Consider the following 14,083-nt stretch of genomic DNA (forward strand, 5'->3'; position numbering starts at 1 on the left):
CGACTGTCCACTGTCCGCTGTCCGCCAGTCTGTCCGTGCTCCCCTCATTATGCTCTGCCTATTGTTTGCCGCTCTTTGTATCTGCCGATTTGTATCTGGATAATTCTACACTTTGCTAGGCCGTTTGCAGGTAATTTGCAGGAGGAGTGCTTCAAAGGCGGAGTGCCAAGGCGTAATAGAAAATAGAAGTGGAATCATTTAGCGGAAAAGTTTCTGGTGTCTGGACACAGATATTAGTTCTTCCGATTTGTTATTTTGTCTTTAATAAGACTATAAGACTCTGTATACAATAAAATAGGCTAGGATCTCTTTTAGTCGAGTGTTTTTAGAATTCTTGCCTAAATTACATATATCTTCAATAAAAATCTAACAAGTCTAAAAATGTTGGTTAAAGTCAAGGTTCTTGAGATCTGATCCCTGGTATCTTTAAACTAGATTAGAAAAAATTGAAGACAAAAAATAAATTAGTTCTGAAAGCAAAACATTCGCCAATAATGGTAAAATTATATCTCAATTTAATGCTCGAGAAAACAAAGTTATTAAAAAAAGGAGAGAAATATTAGTAGAAACTCAAGAAACCCACGAATTAATTATTTAGAAACATTTGCGTTAGGATCATTCGTCACTATAGTTTTTAGTAATTAAATAATGCAATTAAAATATACATTTTGTTAACCATATGACCAAATAACCAAAATTATGACAAAACAATCATAATTACTTCATATGTGACTTATTCTAAGAATTATAACAGATTTCTAAGCAGTTTTATAATTCTACAATTCTTATGTTTAAATACACAAACTTGACCCTTTGACCTGACACATTGTAATAGTAATTGTAAAAGATTTCGTAATAGTTTTATCATATTTTTGCCGCTATTTACATATAAATATAAAATATACATCAGCCGCTTTAAAAATATAATACATATAAATAAATATTATTATATTTTATTAAAATGACTCAATTAATATATTTTATGTATCTTTCTCAACTAAATTTCTGTCAGTGCTTTGTGGTACTTAAGCTCTTTCTGATTACTTATCGCCGCAGTTCATTGCCAGCAGCTGTATCTGCTGCTGCATTTGGCCTCGATTCTTCGGTATCTCACTTCCTGTCCTGTTCCTGTCGAGTGAGTCTTCCAGAAGAAAGTGCATTCCCCGAAAACCCGCAAAACATTTATCCCATAAGTTTGCCGTTACTTCACCTGGTTTCAGGACCTCTCCCACGCCTCTCCCAAGCAGATGCCGGCAGATGGCGTCCGAGAACAGCTGCTTAGCATTTCTTTATTTTCTACTTGTAATAAGCTCCAGCCCCACTCTAGGCTGCTCCAGTGGGGCATGTGGTAAGTAAGCCGGCACTTGTGCAACTTCTTGGCTCACATGGAGAGTGGGGTGGAGGGAGGGAGGGAGGGGGCAGGACTCCCCCCTTTTTTCATGGCTTTTGACTGAAAGTCGCTTCCTTTTTCTTTCGCTTTTTTTCCCCCGTCTGAGACGTTTTCTATACTTCTTGTGCCGGTTTGTTGGTTTGTTGCCTTTCTTCTTCCCTTTCTGGTCGTCGCGTAGACAGGGCCATAAAATTTCTGCTGCTGCTGCGCTGCTTCTGCTGCGTCTGTTTGTCTGACGCGTACTTGCGTCACACCTTCCTTCCCGCTCTGTCCTGTTTTGGCCCCCCCTTTTTCTTGTCATATATTTTTCACCGACTCTACTTACTCTCCCACACGTTATTTGTTTTGTGTCTGCCCTCCGCCTTCCCCCAATTCTCCTTCGCCCTCCTTCGTCGTGCCTTGGTATTTTTATTATTATTATTTTTCGCGCAATTCTCTGTTTTGCTCTGCAGTTTCTTTGGAAAAATTCAACTTTTACTTTTTTGTTGTTTTCATTGTCGTTTTCTTTTATTTGGCCTCCCTCCCTCCTTCTATGTGTGTGTGTGTTAAGTATTTTTATGATTATTTTTTGTTACTTTGTGTTTCTGTTTTGCTCACGGAATTTAGCATTTACTTTGCTTTGCTCTGGCTCTTTACGTTCTGGGTCTATCAATTTATGTTTTTTTTTTTGTTTTTGTTATTTTTGTGTGTTTTCTTGCTTTTCCTTTGCACTCCTGTCCCCTCCTTCCCCACTCACTCACTCACTCACTCATTCATTCATTCGGTCTATTTCAATATCAAAAGTCGCGCCCTAAGCACACATTGAGAGCGAGTGGGATGGCCAGAGTGAGTGCGGTTACCGTTCATTCATACATTTTCCCGTTATGACTTTGATGATGTGTGCCTGGGTGGGGGCGGGGGGTGGTCGTGTGTGAGGTCATATTTAAAATTGCAAGTTCTCTCCTTACTCTTTTACCGTTTAGTGAGTGCTTTGGATTATCTGCCGTTATTGCTGAGCTTTGAGCTTCTCTTTCCACCTCATTTCCAATAGGTTTTTGGTATTTTTTGCTGCCTCCGTTAATTGGCTATGAACATACCTTCCACACGCGCACACACACTGCTGCGGGAAAAAGTCGCCTCGCATGCAAAGCTCATTAATATGCGTTAGTACAGTGTTGTTGTTGTTGTTTTTGGTGTTTGCCGATTTTATAACTTTGGCGCACACCTTACCCAACCAAAAACAACACAATACAATAACGACAATAACAACATCTCTATAATGGAGCCATAATAAGAGCCAACGAAACGTCGAAAAAAGTTCAATAAACCTTTGTAGCTAGCGAATATTTGATTTTCTTTCTCTTTTGTGAGTTTTTTTTTTTATTTGTTTTGCTGGTCACTCACTCCCTTGGTGCTGCTGTCTCATTTTAACACCTTTGTGTTTCTAGTGTATTCCAATCAGCAATTTCGTAATTTACTTGCTCACCAATTTTCTTTTATTTCCACTCATCCATCCCCCCCTTCTGTTTTTGTTTTTGTTGGCATGAGAGTTTCTGTGAATGGAAGTTGCTCTTTAAAATCGCAAATCTCAGCGAAATTCTAGTTGAAAATTCACATTGATTTCTCAGCAAACATTTTCCCGTAATTATTGGCAATTTGTTTGCTTTGTTGCAAGTATCTTTCGGATCTATCGCTGGCCGCTGGTCGCGGAGGCAATTAGTCAAAGTTGTTAACTCTTTTGCTTGTGGCTGGAACTCCATTTTGTTTCCATATTGATGATCAGGCAGCAACTCAACCATCAGCTGAAGCGGCGGCCCCAACTGGTTTGGTTTCGCTTTCGAAAAGTTTCCCCTTCCTAGTCTTCTTCATCGATTTCCCCTTCTCCACGTCAACTCCGGGGGCATGGGCATCCGTGTGGCATTTCGTATTCTTTAAATATTATTACCGTCTTCATCTGCCGTCTCTAAGCTTTATAAATATTTTATAATTTTTACGAACCTAATTATACATTTTACTAATTTGCAAATTTTCTCTTTTTTTTTCGTTGCAGGTAAATATCGAACGATTCGAAACGAAAACTACCGTCCAGGTCCAAGACGTGGCTTTTGAAACACAATTTCTTGTTAGTGAGTGGTGGTGACTTAGGGTGTTAAGGGGGCAGGATGGTTTCAGGGGCTGAAAAAAAGCACATTTTTGCGATTTTTTTTCTCATTTCTGAGTGAACGAAATGATCCAATTTTTTTACACGATAAATGGCTATATTTGTAGAGTATTTAAGAATATTTTTTATTAAGAAATAATTATTATTTATTCCGTGACGGCAGTCGGCCGGAGTCGTTTCAAAAAATTGGTCTCTTGCGGTGCGTAAAGTCTGGCCTTACAGTGTTATCTAAAATCAAAAAATTGAATTGATTTACTTAAAATATTTGTTTTTTGTGCGGATGAACGAAACCATTTTGAAAAATATGCAATTTTGGATTTTTGGCGCGGTTTCAAAGTCAAAAGTGCCATTTTTACATAAAAATCCGCCCATTTTTGCCCCTAAAAAAAGTAAAAAAAATTAAAAAAAAAAAAAAAAGCGTTCGTTCATCCGCAAGTATTTATTGTATTAAAGATGTGTACAAAATTTTATTAAGATCCGAGCATTACTTTTTGAGTTACGTTACGCACCGACTTGAAAAAGTTGTTTTGAGAAAAACGCGTCTAAAGTTTTAAAAGCAATGGAAAGTATATGGAGAGAAAAAAACTAGAAAATCGGTATCTCAGCAAGTTTTAGTCCGATCGACATGAAACTTTCACAGGATATTCCTAAGATAATGTTCTATTATATAAAAAATTTCTGAAAAAAAAATTTTTTTGAAGTCTCAAACCATCCTGCCCCCTTAAGGGTTTGAGATTATGATTATGATGCATTATTATTAAAAATTAGGGGGGGAACAGTTTTCATCAATTTTTTATATCAATTGCGGATACTTTCTATAATCTTTTCCGCACAAAGGACCCCAAAATACATCTATCTACTCAGAGAGTTTCAAGAAGCCTCGCCGTGGAGGCTTTTCGAAGGCTTATGATTATTAAATTTGTATTTTAGTTGTAATACTCCCTCCAAATTTTATTTTTTTTTGTAGGTGAACTAACGTATATATTTCATAATTCTTAATTATTATTAGGATTTACTTCTCAATGGTTTTTAACACAATTTCTTTATCTTCGTAAGAATTTTACTCTCAAATTTGTCAATAAAAATCATATAATTTCCCCTTCGGATCTTGAACTGTATAATATTGGTTCCGGTCGTACGTTATGCAGCAGCGTCCCTTGGTTCAAAACTGGTACTGTGCTAGGATGCAAATTTAGTTATAGTTTGGTGTAATTTGGATGTAAATTGGATAAGGAAACAGCTTATCTCAGGTTCTTAAAGAAATTATAGAATTATCAAAATTGTAGAACGACTTTTCTCTTAGAGAACTTCTAAGTTTTGGTCTAAAGAAAAACAATTTTTTAGAATAACTTCTAGGAAATATTGAATATTTATATGTTGATTAACTGCAATAAATTAATCAATGACATTGAATTTTTATATTTTTAGAAGGTAGTGCTTGAGATGGTATCTAAGCAAATACAGAATTTTATGTGAAATTGTTATGATTCTTCCTCAATTCTTTTTTCTATGATAGTTATATATTCCTTTACTATATCTTGGAATAAAAAAAAACTCTTGAATATTAACTTCCAAATAATGGAAACTAATTTAAGAGTAAAACTGCCTATTAATCGCCTAAGAAGGGCAAACTTTTCAGCCCTTATTGACTCATCGGTGTGGACTGAAATCCTACTTTGTAGCAGGAAACGTGTCAAAATGCAAATCCATGCAAGATTTCCCTATATATCCCGGGATGCTTCCCAGATACCACCACCTCTGCCGGATCGGCATTGGTCGGATTATGTAGATTTCCGTGCGGCACGTCAGTGGCTCATTTGCATGCAATTATTTTGCTTCTCGACGTCGACGCTTCAAAATCAAAAAAAAAAAAAAAAAGAAACTTCAACCCTTGGGCGTGGGCGAATCTGTAGCTCCCTTCGATATAGACAAATTGTGACATGTACTTCAGATTCAGTTACAATCCAGCTGCGATGCCTCCTTCGCCTTGTAATCTGCCTCTTGCCAGATCCAAAATATCAAAAAAAAAAAAAAGGAAAGTCGTTCATCTTCAATGGGCATTTAATCAAGCTGCGATTCGACTCCCAAAAAATTATACTTCACTTCAGTGACAAATGCAACCAAAAAAAAAAAAAAAAAAACCAAAAAACTGGAAAGGGAAGAAATAATAAGGACCCAGATAAGGATAGAAATAAAAAATGGTAAATGAAATGAAATTACTGGGCATGGGTTTCTACAGGATTCGAGGCAAAAAAAAAAAAATTTTCAAAAAAATGCAAATGGTGAAATTTTAAACCCTTGAATGGACCGCCCGCCATTGTCTTTGATAGCAGGACCCATCCAGGGGCATGGGATTGGGTAGCATCCTGGGTTGCCCATTTGCCAACTGGGCTGTAAGTAAGCGCATTTTTTTCCCGATTTTTCCCTTGTATTTTTCACTTCCATCCTCACCCATCCTCCCATCCTCGTTGTTGTTCTTCCTTCCGCTCATTTGTCTCTGTATGAGGCAGCCGCGATTTTCCCTTTTGTGTGCCATTTTTTCCCTCTTTTTTTTTTTTTTTTGGTTGTGCTTTTAATTGTATTTAGTTACATTAGTAATTATCGATTTTCCTCTTGGCTTTTTTTTTTGTATTTTGCTGTTGTTCCGCCAGGACATGCCCATGTTTGGCTAGGATCTCTTACTGAGACTGTACCTGAGACGCTGAAGACGCCATCGGAAGTAAGGGCTTAAGTGTCCTCCCATCGAGATTGTTTGATGCCGGAATTCGGGGATGCATAATAGAAAGGCGTTATTCCGAGAAAAAGTGTTTTCTTCAAAGAAAAAACTGGAAAAAAGCCTATTACGGGGGGTAACTAGTTAAAGGACATTCAAAATGGCTCAGACTGGTGGCTGGAAGGTGGTGTGGGAAGAAGTGCTTTCAGGGGTTTTTAATCCCTATTTTGTGATTAGATATTATTCTAACATTAGTCAAAAATCAAAGAGATTTTTTCGTTTTATAATTTGGTAATGATAGATTTTGTGGAGGAGGGATACTGAAGAGTACCGGGTATGGTATTGTATATTAATTTAAAGGAAATGTATCGAAACTCTTAAAATATTTAAAGATAAAGAGATAATCCTATAACTCAAGGCTAAAAAATGGAGGAGTTTAACAGAGATTTACCGGGTATTTTAAATATTCAATATAAAATAATTTTTATTTTGAGATATATATTGCAACTCTCTAAATTCTTAAAAAGAAGGGAGATAATAGTGGAGTTCATGCTTTAAATAATTGTTAAGGGGAAAACATCAGTACCGGGTATTGCACAGTCAATATAAAAGGCATTCTTTGAAGGAAATATTGCAACTCTTTGAAATAAGAGAGATAATTCTATAATTCTAGGCGAAAAAAATGTTAAAGGTTAACAGAGGAGTACCAGGTATTGTATATTGAAATTAAAAGAGTTTTAACTTTTAATGTAACTCTTTTAATTCTTAAAGAGAAGAGAGAAATTACTTTATTAAATGGCTAAAAAATATGCTTAAGAAGAGTATGAGGTATAGTAGTCAAGATTAAAAGGTGTAAATTATAAGTATATATTGGAAAAAAAAGCAATTAGTGTAGAGTTCTAGGCCAACAAAATGGTAAAGGGAAACGGAAGAGTACCGGGAGAGTATTATAAAAGAATAAAATATTAAGGTGTTCTATGAAATTGAACTAAATTGAAAACTATGAGTTGTATACTATGATATTGTAACTATGAGTTAGTAAAATATCTTTAATATTTTAGGCCCTAAATGTGTTCTTCAGGAAGTCAACTACACCCTATCCCTAATCATAATAAGCGTAGTACACCCTTTAATATTCAAGACCCTTAAAAAGGTGTAAAATCATAGAATCTATCATGAAATTTTGTGTGAACTACAGAGCGTAATGCCATTGATGGCAAGCTTTAATTGATTCTTAGACAACGTCTTTTGTGCATTCATGGTCGCATTGATGCCTATCGGAGCCTGTTCGTTTATGGTTAAGACGGATTTTGCCTCTTTGATCAACGTGGCTTGTGCCTTTTTGCATTTCGCCTCCTGTCTCTGCCCCTGTCGCTACCCCCTTGTGCTATTTTTCTTTACCAACCATTTGATAGCTCATTTTTTTTAGCTTTTCATCTGGTTTTTTGTTGTCCTGTTGCTACTGTTGTTGTCAGCTGAGAGAGCAGCTTTTCAATTATGCCCAACTGGCCCGACGACAAGAGACTGGACCAGAGTCCTGGACCTGGACCTGTGCCGCTTAAGCTATATATCACTCATACGCAGCATTGGCGCTTTATTTTCATGCACTAATTGCGTTAGAATTTCAATAGGAATGGGAATTGGCTGGAGAAGAAGCTTCTCCAGTCTTTCTCCTCTCTCTCTCTTTGGTTTCTCTTTGATTTGACTTTAGCACATGAAGAGTTTTTAATTGGAATCTGCAGTGGGAGATTATCAAAACCAGTTCACAAGGGGGTGGGTGGCACTGATTTTTCTTCTGCCGTTTCCTTGGATTCTTTTTTCCCAGCTCTTTTTTCGGCTTCCATACATAGACCTGGCTAGTGTGTGTGTGTAGGTGTGTAGGTGTGTGTGTGCAAAGCCCAATGCCAATTTTTTCTTCAACTTCCTGGCTGGACTTGGCCACGCAGCCTTTTTTCCGCCGTCCTCCTATATCCTATATGTATTGTTTTACATAAGACCCCGGACAGTCCGGAGCAGTCCTGAGACCAGAGTCCGAACTCCGGGTGAGACCCTCACGGCCATTAGAGCGTCCTGTGTTCTCTCTCTCGTTGTCGTAATTAAAAACAAGGAAAAATTCTGCACCGAACAAGATGAGAAAAAAAAAGCAGAGGCGGTGGCAGTGGCAGGAGCAGGAGCAGAGCCTTGGAAAAAAAATGTGCCAAGAAGGATTGGGTTCGGGATCGGGTCGCCTTGGGTTCGTGCCCCAGCCCTCTGTCCCTGCCCCTGTCCCTGCTCCGCCCACTTGTGCCCACAATTTATTTAAATTTCTGAGCCGAACTCTTTGGCGCTGCTTCTTAATTTCTTGGCCCTTTTTTTTATTTTCTTCTTGTTGGTTTTAATAAAGTGTGCGGCGGCAAGGGCCAAGAAACGCTGCAAAAAAGTTGCGTAAATTTGTTATGTACTTTTTCCTTCTTTTGAACTTAAATAAATAAATAGGAGGAGGAGCAGAGGAGGAGGGTAGAGGGGGGAAAAAGGACGAAGGCGGGGTGGAAAGAAAGTCTTGGCGGCGTTGATGAGCAGAGCAGAGTGGCGGCAGCGACCACAGTCCATGGTCCGAAATCCTCCCACACCCACACCCACACACATACATAGCTCAAGCAATCATGCATCCTTTCTTGACACACCCCCCCACCAGCCCCTCATCTCCTGCCCCTTTGCAGTTCCGTTTCCGGCGCCTGCCATTTGCATCTACAGGAGGAAAAAAATTTTTCTTTCATTTATTCGAAGGATTCTTCATCTGCTGGACCCCTCCTCCTGTCGAAGAAGAAAAGATTTTTTTTTAAAACACACAACTGGACGAAGACCCAAGGGGGTGTGGCTGGGAATCAAGGGGGGGAGGGGGGGTGACATTTCTTTGCGGCTTGAACGAACCGAAGGAACGGGTACACAAATTTCAACCTACTCAATTTTTGCCTTAATTTCTTTTCTGTTTCGCCAGGAGACCCGGGGCTCAGGCCAACCACCCAACCACCCAACCGTCCACCACCCACCCATCCCATCCCCTCTCCAAACCAATCCCCTTTCCATTTGCCAGCCAGGCGGTAATAAGAATTTTTTCTTCAGCATCTCCTCCTTCTCCTCCGGACACAGCGTCCACCGGAGTGTGCGTGAGCCGTAGTATTTTTTTCCGTATTTTTAATTTAAAATGCGAAGCATGGAAAAAAATATATGTATATGTATAGCAGAGGACGGTGGAGGGCTGGGAGGGAGCGAGGGCTGGCACTGCGCACTGCTTAAAAGAAAGAAGAACTTCTGAAGTAAATATTTGTCTGTCCAATTGCTGCGGCGACTGCCAACTGCAGCGGGGAGGGCCTTCAAGAGGGGGCTATGGGCTGGGGGCTACGAGAAGGTGCACGGCAAAAAAATGTCAACCAAAAAGTGGTTAAAAAATAGTCTTTTTCTTTTTAAGAATAACTATAAAGACCATCTTTAGTAGGGAGTTCTAAAATAAAAACTATTTTAAAGTTCTAAGAGCCTAAGACCTTTTTCCACCGTGTACCAGTGGGCGTAGTCGCTGCTGCTGATGGCGAAAGTGTTGCTGGCCGGGAAGGGTTGGGCCTCGGCCCTTTGGTGGTCACTGGTCACTGGTGGCCCTGCCAAGACAAGCGACGCCGTAATGACTGTCACAGAACAGCTTCAGAATAGGACGACAAACAGTCGCCCCGAAAAAAACACACACACAAAGGCATAATACGAAAGTGTCCATCACCTAAGCTCTGCTTTGTATTCTCCTGGGTGTCTGTGTCCTGGGCGTGGTCCTTGGAACTCTTTCATCTCCAACAAATAGGCAATTTTTCAATCAAAATGGACAATTCTATATTGAAAACGTGTGAACTGTCAGGGGAAGTGCTTAGGGGAGAATCAGGACATCTTGTATGAAAAAATGAATAAATTTGACTAATTCCCGACCTTTTCCTTGACTCCTTGCAGGGCCTCTTGCGCACCGCCGAGCAGCTGAAAATCAAAGGACTCTGCGAGACAGCCGAGAACGCCGATGACCTGAACGACGCGGCCACAGCGACGATAACTCTGTCGGAGAACATCCAGCAGGCGGTTGTGGGCAACATAGTGAATGCCACCATTGTTCCCGGGGCACCCTCGCCATCCCTCGAACAGCAGCAGCAGCAACAGCAACAGCAGCAGCAGGCTCAGCTCCAGGAGCAGCATCAGCAGCAGCAACAGCAGCAGGTGCATGCCCAGCAGCAGCAACAACAGCAACTGAGTGGCGGCCTGTTGACGCAACACGGAGTGAGTAGCGGTGGTGCCGTCCCCCTAGCCGGACAACTCCTAAGCTCCACGGCCAGCAGTGGCAGCTCTGCCGGCGGACAGTCAGCATCGGGCCTGCAGCCCACGCCCCGCAAGTCGCGGCTAAAGCGTTCCAAGTCACCCGACTTGCAGCTGCCACCCGGCGGAAGCAGTTCCGGAGCGGGATCGAGTGGCTCGTCGCAACAGCAACCACAGCCGGCACACCACCACTCGCAAACGATTCTCATTCAGGGCCAGAACCAGGCCTCCATTGTCAGTCTACAGCAGACGTCCGACGGCAACTACATACCAGTGGGAGCAGCCGGGAACGGTGACGAATCGGACACCGAGAACGATCACGATCACGGACACCAGCAGCACGGCGGACATCCGCACGGACACGACCACGAACACTCCCACGCCCACGCCCACTCCCACTCGCATTCGCATCCACACTCGCACGACCACGACAACGACCACGAGCACGAGAACAAGCCGAACAAGATCTGTAAGACGGAACAGTCGGTGGCCTCGCCGGCATCGAATTCATCCGGCGGCGCCTCGAACAATGCTGCGGGCGTGAGCGGCGTCACATCCTCCGGCCAAGCCATCGTCACACAAATTGTAGTAGCGCGCGACGGAAAAGATACAAAAAATATGACTAGTTTAGGCATGGGCATGGTAAGTTGACTTCGTTAGTTGGATACGAAAAAAATTTCAATCGAGAGGGGTTGGCATCCATACCTAGTACTCTCTCAGTTAGTTAGTCTTCAGACTAGTCTATACCTAATCCCCGTTTATCGGGGATCACTAATCACTTGCTAACCAAACATTCCGCTTCTCTCTCCCCTCGAAATGCATTTCTATCCGGCTGCAGAACGGCGGCCTGTTGGGCGTGTCCATGGGATTCCTGGACTTCACACCCGAGCCACCAGCACCATCCGCCACCCCAGTCACCGTCACGGAACATGTCGATCTGTCCTGCAATCCCAGTACGGACACACGCGATCTATCAAGTGAGTAATTGGTAGTGTAGCTACCAATTGGGATTTAATTTTTGGGGGTTTCTGAGAGGTTTAAATAAAAGGTTATAGGGTAGGGATAAGGGAAGGAACTCGTAAGATATACTCATTTTGGAATCTATAGACTTTTTTTAAGAAAATACTACTTAAAACATAAATAATAGACTCAATATGTCTTGCAGATCCTAAAAGAAATATATTTTCTAAGTTTTGGATGAAATATAATCATAGTTTAGGAAGCTTTAGCTTGAGATATGATATTATTAGATATAAATATATAAGACTAAAGCAACCTGTTATAGAATAATAGAAGATAAAGAACAAAGCTTATTTTTTAGTATTTTTTTAGTATTAAAGAAGAAAGTGTGGCCATAGTTGAGTTTTTTCACAATAAGATACCCGATACTCCTGCAGGAATACGAGTACAGGGTATGAATAAAATCAGTTTAAAAAATAAAAATAAAATAAAAAGAGGATTATTTATTATGATTTACATAATTAAAAACATTTTATTAAAAAAGAAAGGTTTGGAAGAACAACATATTCTTCTTAATAACTATCTTTTATACATTATCTTATATACACTTTAAATTAAACTTTAAACCCTCAACTTATGAATTTTATTTCTTACTCATTTAGACCCCACCGAACCGCTCGATATAGACAATCACCTGGCCCAGCAGATCCACCGGCTCGATCAGTCCCCCATGCACTCCATCTCGCACCACCACGGCGACGAAAGCAACTCCAACCTGGTGCACATCAAGAGCGAGGTGATCGAGGCCAAGCACCTGGCCGCTGCCCAGCAGCATGCCCTCAACCAGGCCCAGCAGCAACACGCCCATCACCAGGCCCAGCAGCAGCAGCAACAGCAGCAGCAGCAACAACAGCAACAGCAGCAGCAGCACCTCCATGCCCAGCAGCTGCTGGCCCAGAGCCAGGCCCAGTTGCAGCAGCAACAGCAGCAGCACCACCAGCAACAGCAACAGGCAGCAGCGGCGGCCGCAGCGGCAGCAGCAGCAGCGGCCGGAGTGCACGGCCAGCATGGGGGACATGTGTCGCACGGCGATATCGGTGGCGCCACCGTCATGGAGATCGACCCGAGCCAGATAAAGCACGAGCCGGGCATGATCATAACGCCAGAGATTGTCAACATGATGTCCACGGGGCACATGGGTGAGTCTTTGACATCCAATTCGATTTGAACTATATTCTAACCATAATCCTTTCCGATTCTGATCCGCAGACATGTACAACTCGGACACGAGCGAGGACTCAATGATGATCGCCAACGGCTCGCCGCACGATCAAAAGGAGCCGCACTACACGAACTTGGATCAGCAGCACGGTGGTCTGGGGGGCAGCGTGTGCGGGCCGGGGCCCGGCGGTGCTGGTGGCGGTGGGGGCATGGGTGGTGGTGCTGGCTCTGGCTCTGGCGAGAAAGGTCAGTTTAATGGTCCCAAAGCTTGGACACAAGATGATATGAATTCAGCTTTAGATGCATTAAAGAACCAAAACATGAGCCTGACGAAAGCGTCCGCCATTTATGGCATCCCATCGACCACATTGTGGCAACGTGCTCATCGGCTGGGCATCGAAACGCCCAAGAAGGAGGGCGGCACCAAGTCCTGGAACGAGGATGCACTGCAGAATGCATTGGAGGCGCTGCGTTCGGGTCAGATATCCGCGAACAAAGCGTCCAAGGCGTTCGGCATCCCATCCTCGACGCTCTACAAGATCGCCCGGCGGGAGGGCATCCGCCTGGCGGCTCCCTTCAATGCCGCCCCAACCACGTGGACGCCCGATGATCTGGAGCGCGCCTTGGAGGCGATACGGGCGGGAAATACATCGGTCCAGAAAGCCAGTGCTGAGTTTGGCATACCCACAGGTGAGTCGCCCGGGAATCCAATCGGTAGTGGTCTGAAAATACCATACCTTTCCGTAATTCTCCCAGCCATTCTTCATCGTTGCAATGTTCTTGACGAGTTGTTGGTTTCATTCACTTTTTCCAGATGTTTAGAATTTTAGAAGGGAACTTGTATTCAAAGTCATTTGTCATGATTTTCCTTTTAAAACTCACCAAATAGTGATTATTTAATAATTTTTATTTTTTCTCTCAGAAAATAATCATTATTCTTTGAGAAAAAAAAAATCAAACAATCATTTTTTTTCGCTCAGAAATATCACTAAATACAAGAATGCGGTCTATTTATTGAATATTTTAGATATTTAATTACATATCTCCTTAGACCAAGTACAGATACAAATTGACTTCATGATTTTTTCGTTCCGGTACCACTAAAAGTTAGATAAAACTGAATAAAAATCAGAAACTTTACTGAGAAAATAATGATTATTTTGGGATTTTTAAAATCAAACTCAAGAATTAGTATTTGGGTTAACCTGGTCAGCTCTAGAAATCTTCATTTTCCATAGTTCTTCACAATTTTTTAAAGTTTTTGGTCAAACTTGCCTGTATCTTGTAGCCCACCAATTACATATAAAATATGTATAGTATTTAAAAACTTTAAAAA

The 14,083-nt window shown here is 41.6% G+C and overlaps 1 protein-coding gene across 4 annotated transcripts in view; it reads left to right on the forward strand.

Annotated features, from left to right (window-relative positions):
* The window catches only part of LOC6496604 (broad-complex core protein isoforms 1/2/3/4/5), a 63,814-nt gene that overhangs the window by 46,237 nt on the left and 3,494 nt on the right, over positions 1 to 14,083 (forward strand). For 2 of the 4 annotated variants that reach the window (XM_044715605.1, XM_044715606.1), the window contains exons 4-8: positions 3,420 to 3,491; positions 10,213 to 11,208; positions 11,405 to 11,543; positions 12,189 to 12,725; positions 12,796 to 13,437. In XM_044715605.1, the coding sequence (XP_044571540.1) occupies positions 3,420 to 3,491; positions 10,213 to 11,208; positions 11,405 to 11,543; positions 12,189 to 12,725; positions 12,796 to 13,437 (2,386 nt within the window). The remainder of the gene's footprint in view (positions 1 to 3,419; positions 3,492 to 10,212; positions 11,209 to 11,404; positions 11,544 to 12,188; positions 12,726 to 12,795; positions 13,438 to 14,083) is intronic. The other 2 variants (XM_044715607.1, XM_032455667.2) reach the window with 2 other exon arrangements.

The sequence above is a fragment of the Drosophila ananassae genome, chromosome 3L (genome assembly GCF_017639315.1).
Source record: "Drosophila ananassae strain 14024-0371.13 chromosome 3L, ASM1763931v2, whole genome shotgun sequence".
Lineage (NCBI taxonomy): Eukaryota > Metazoa > Arthropoda > Insecta > Diptera > Drosophilidae > Drosophila > Drosophila ananassae.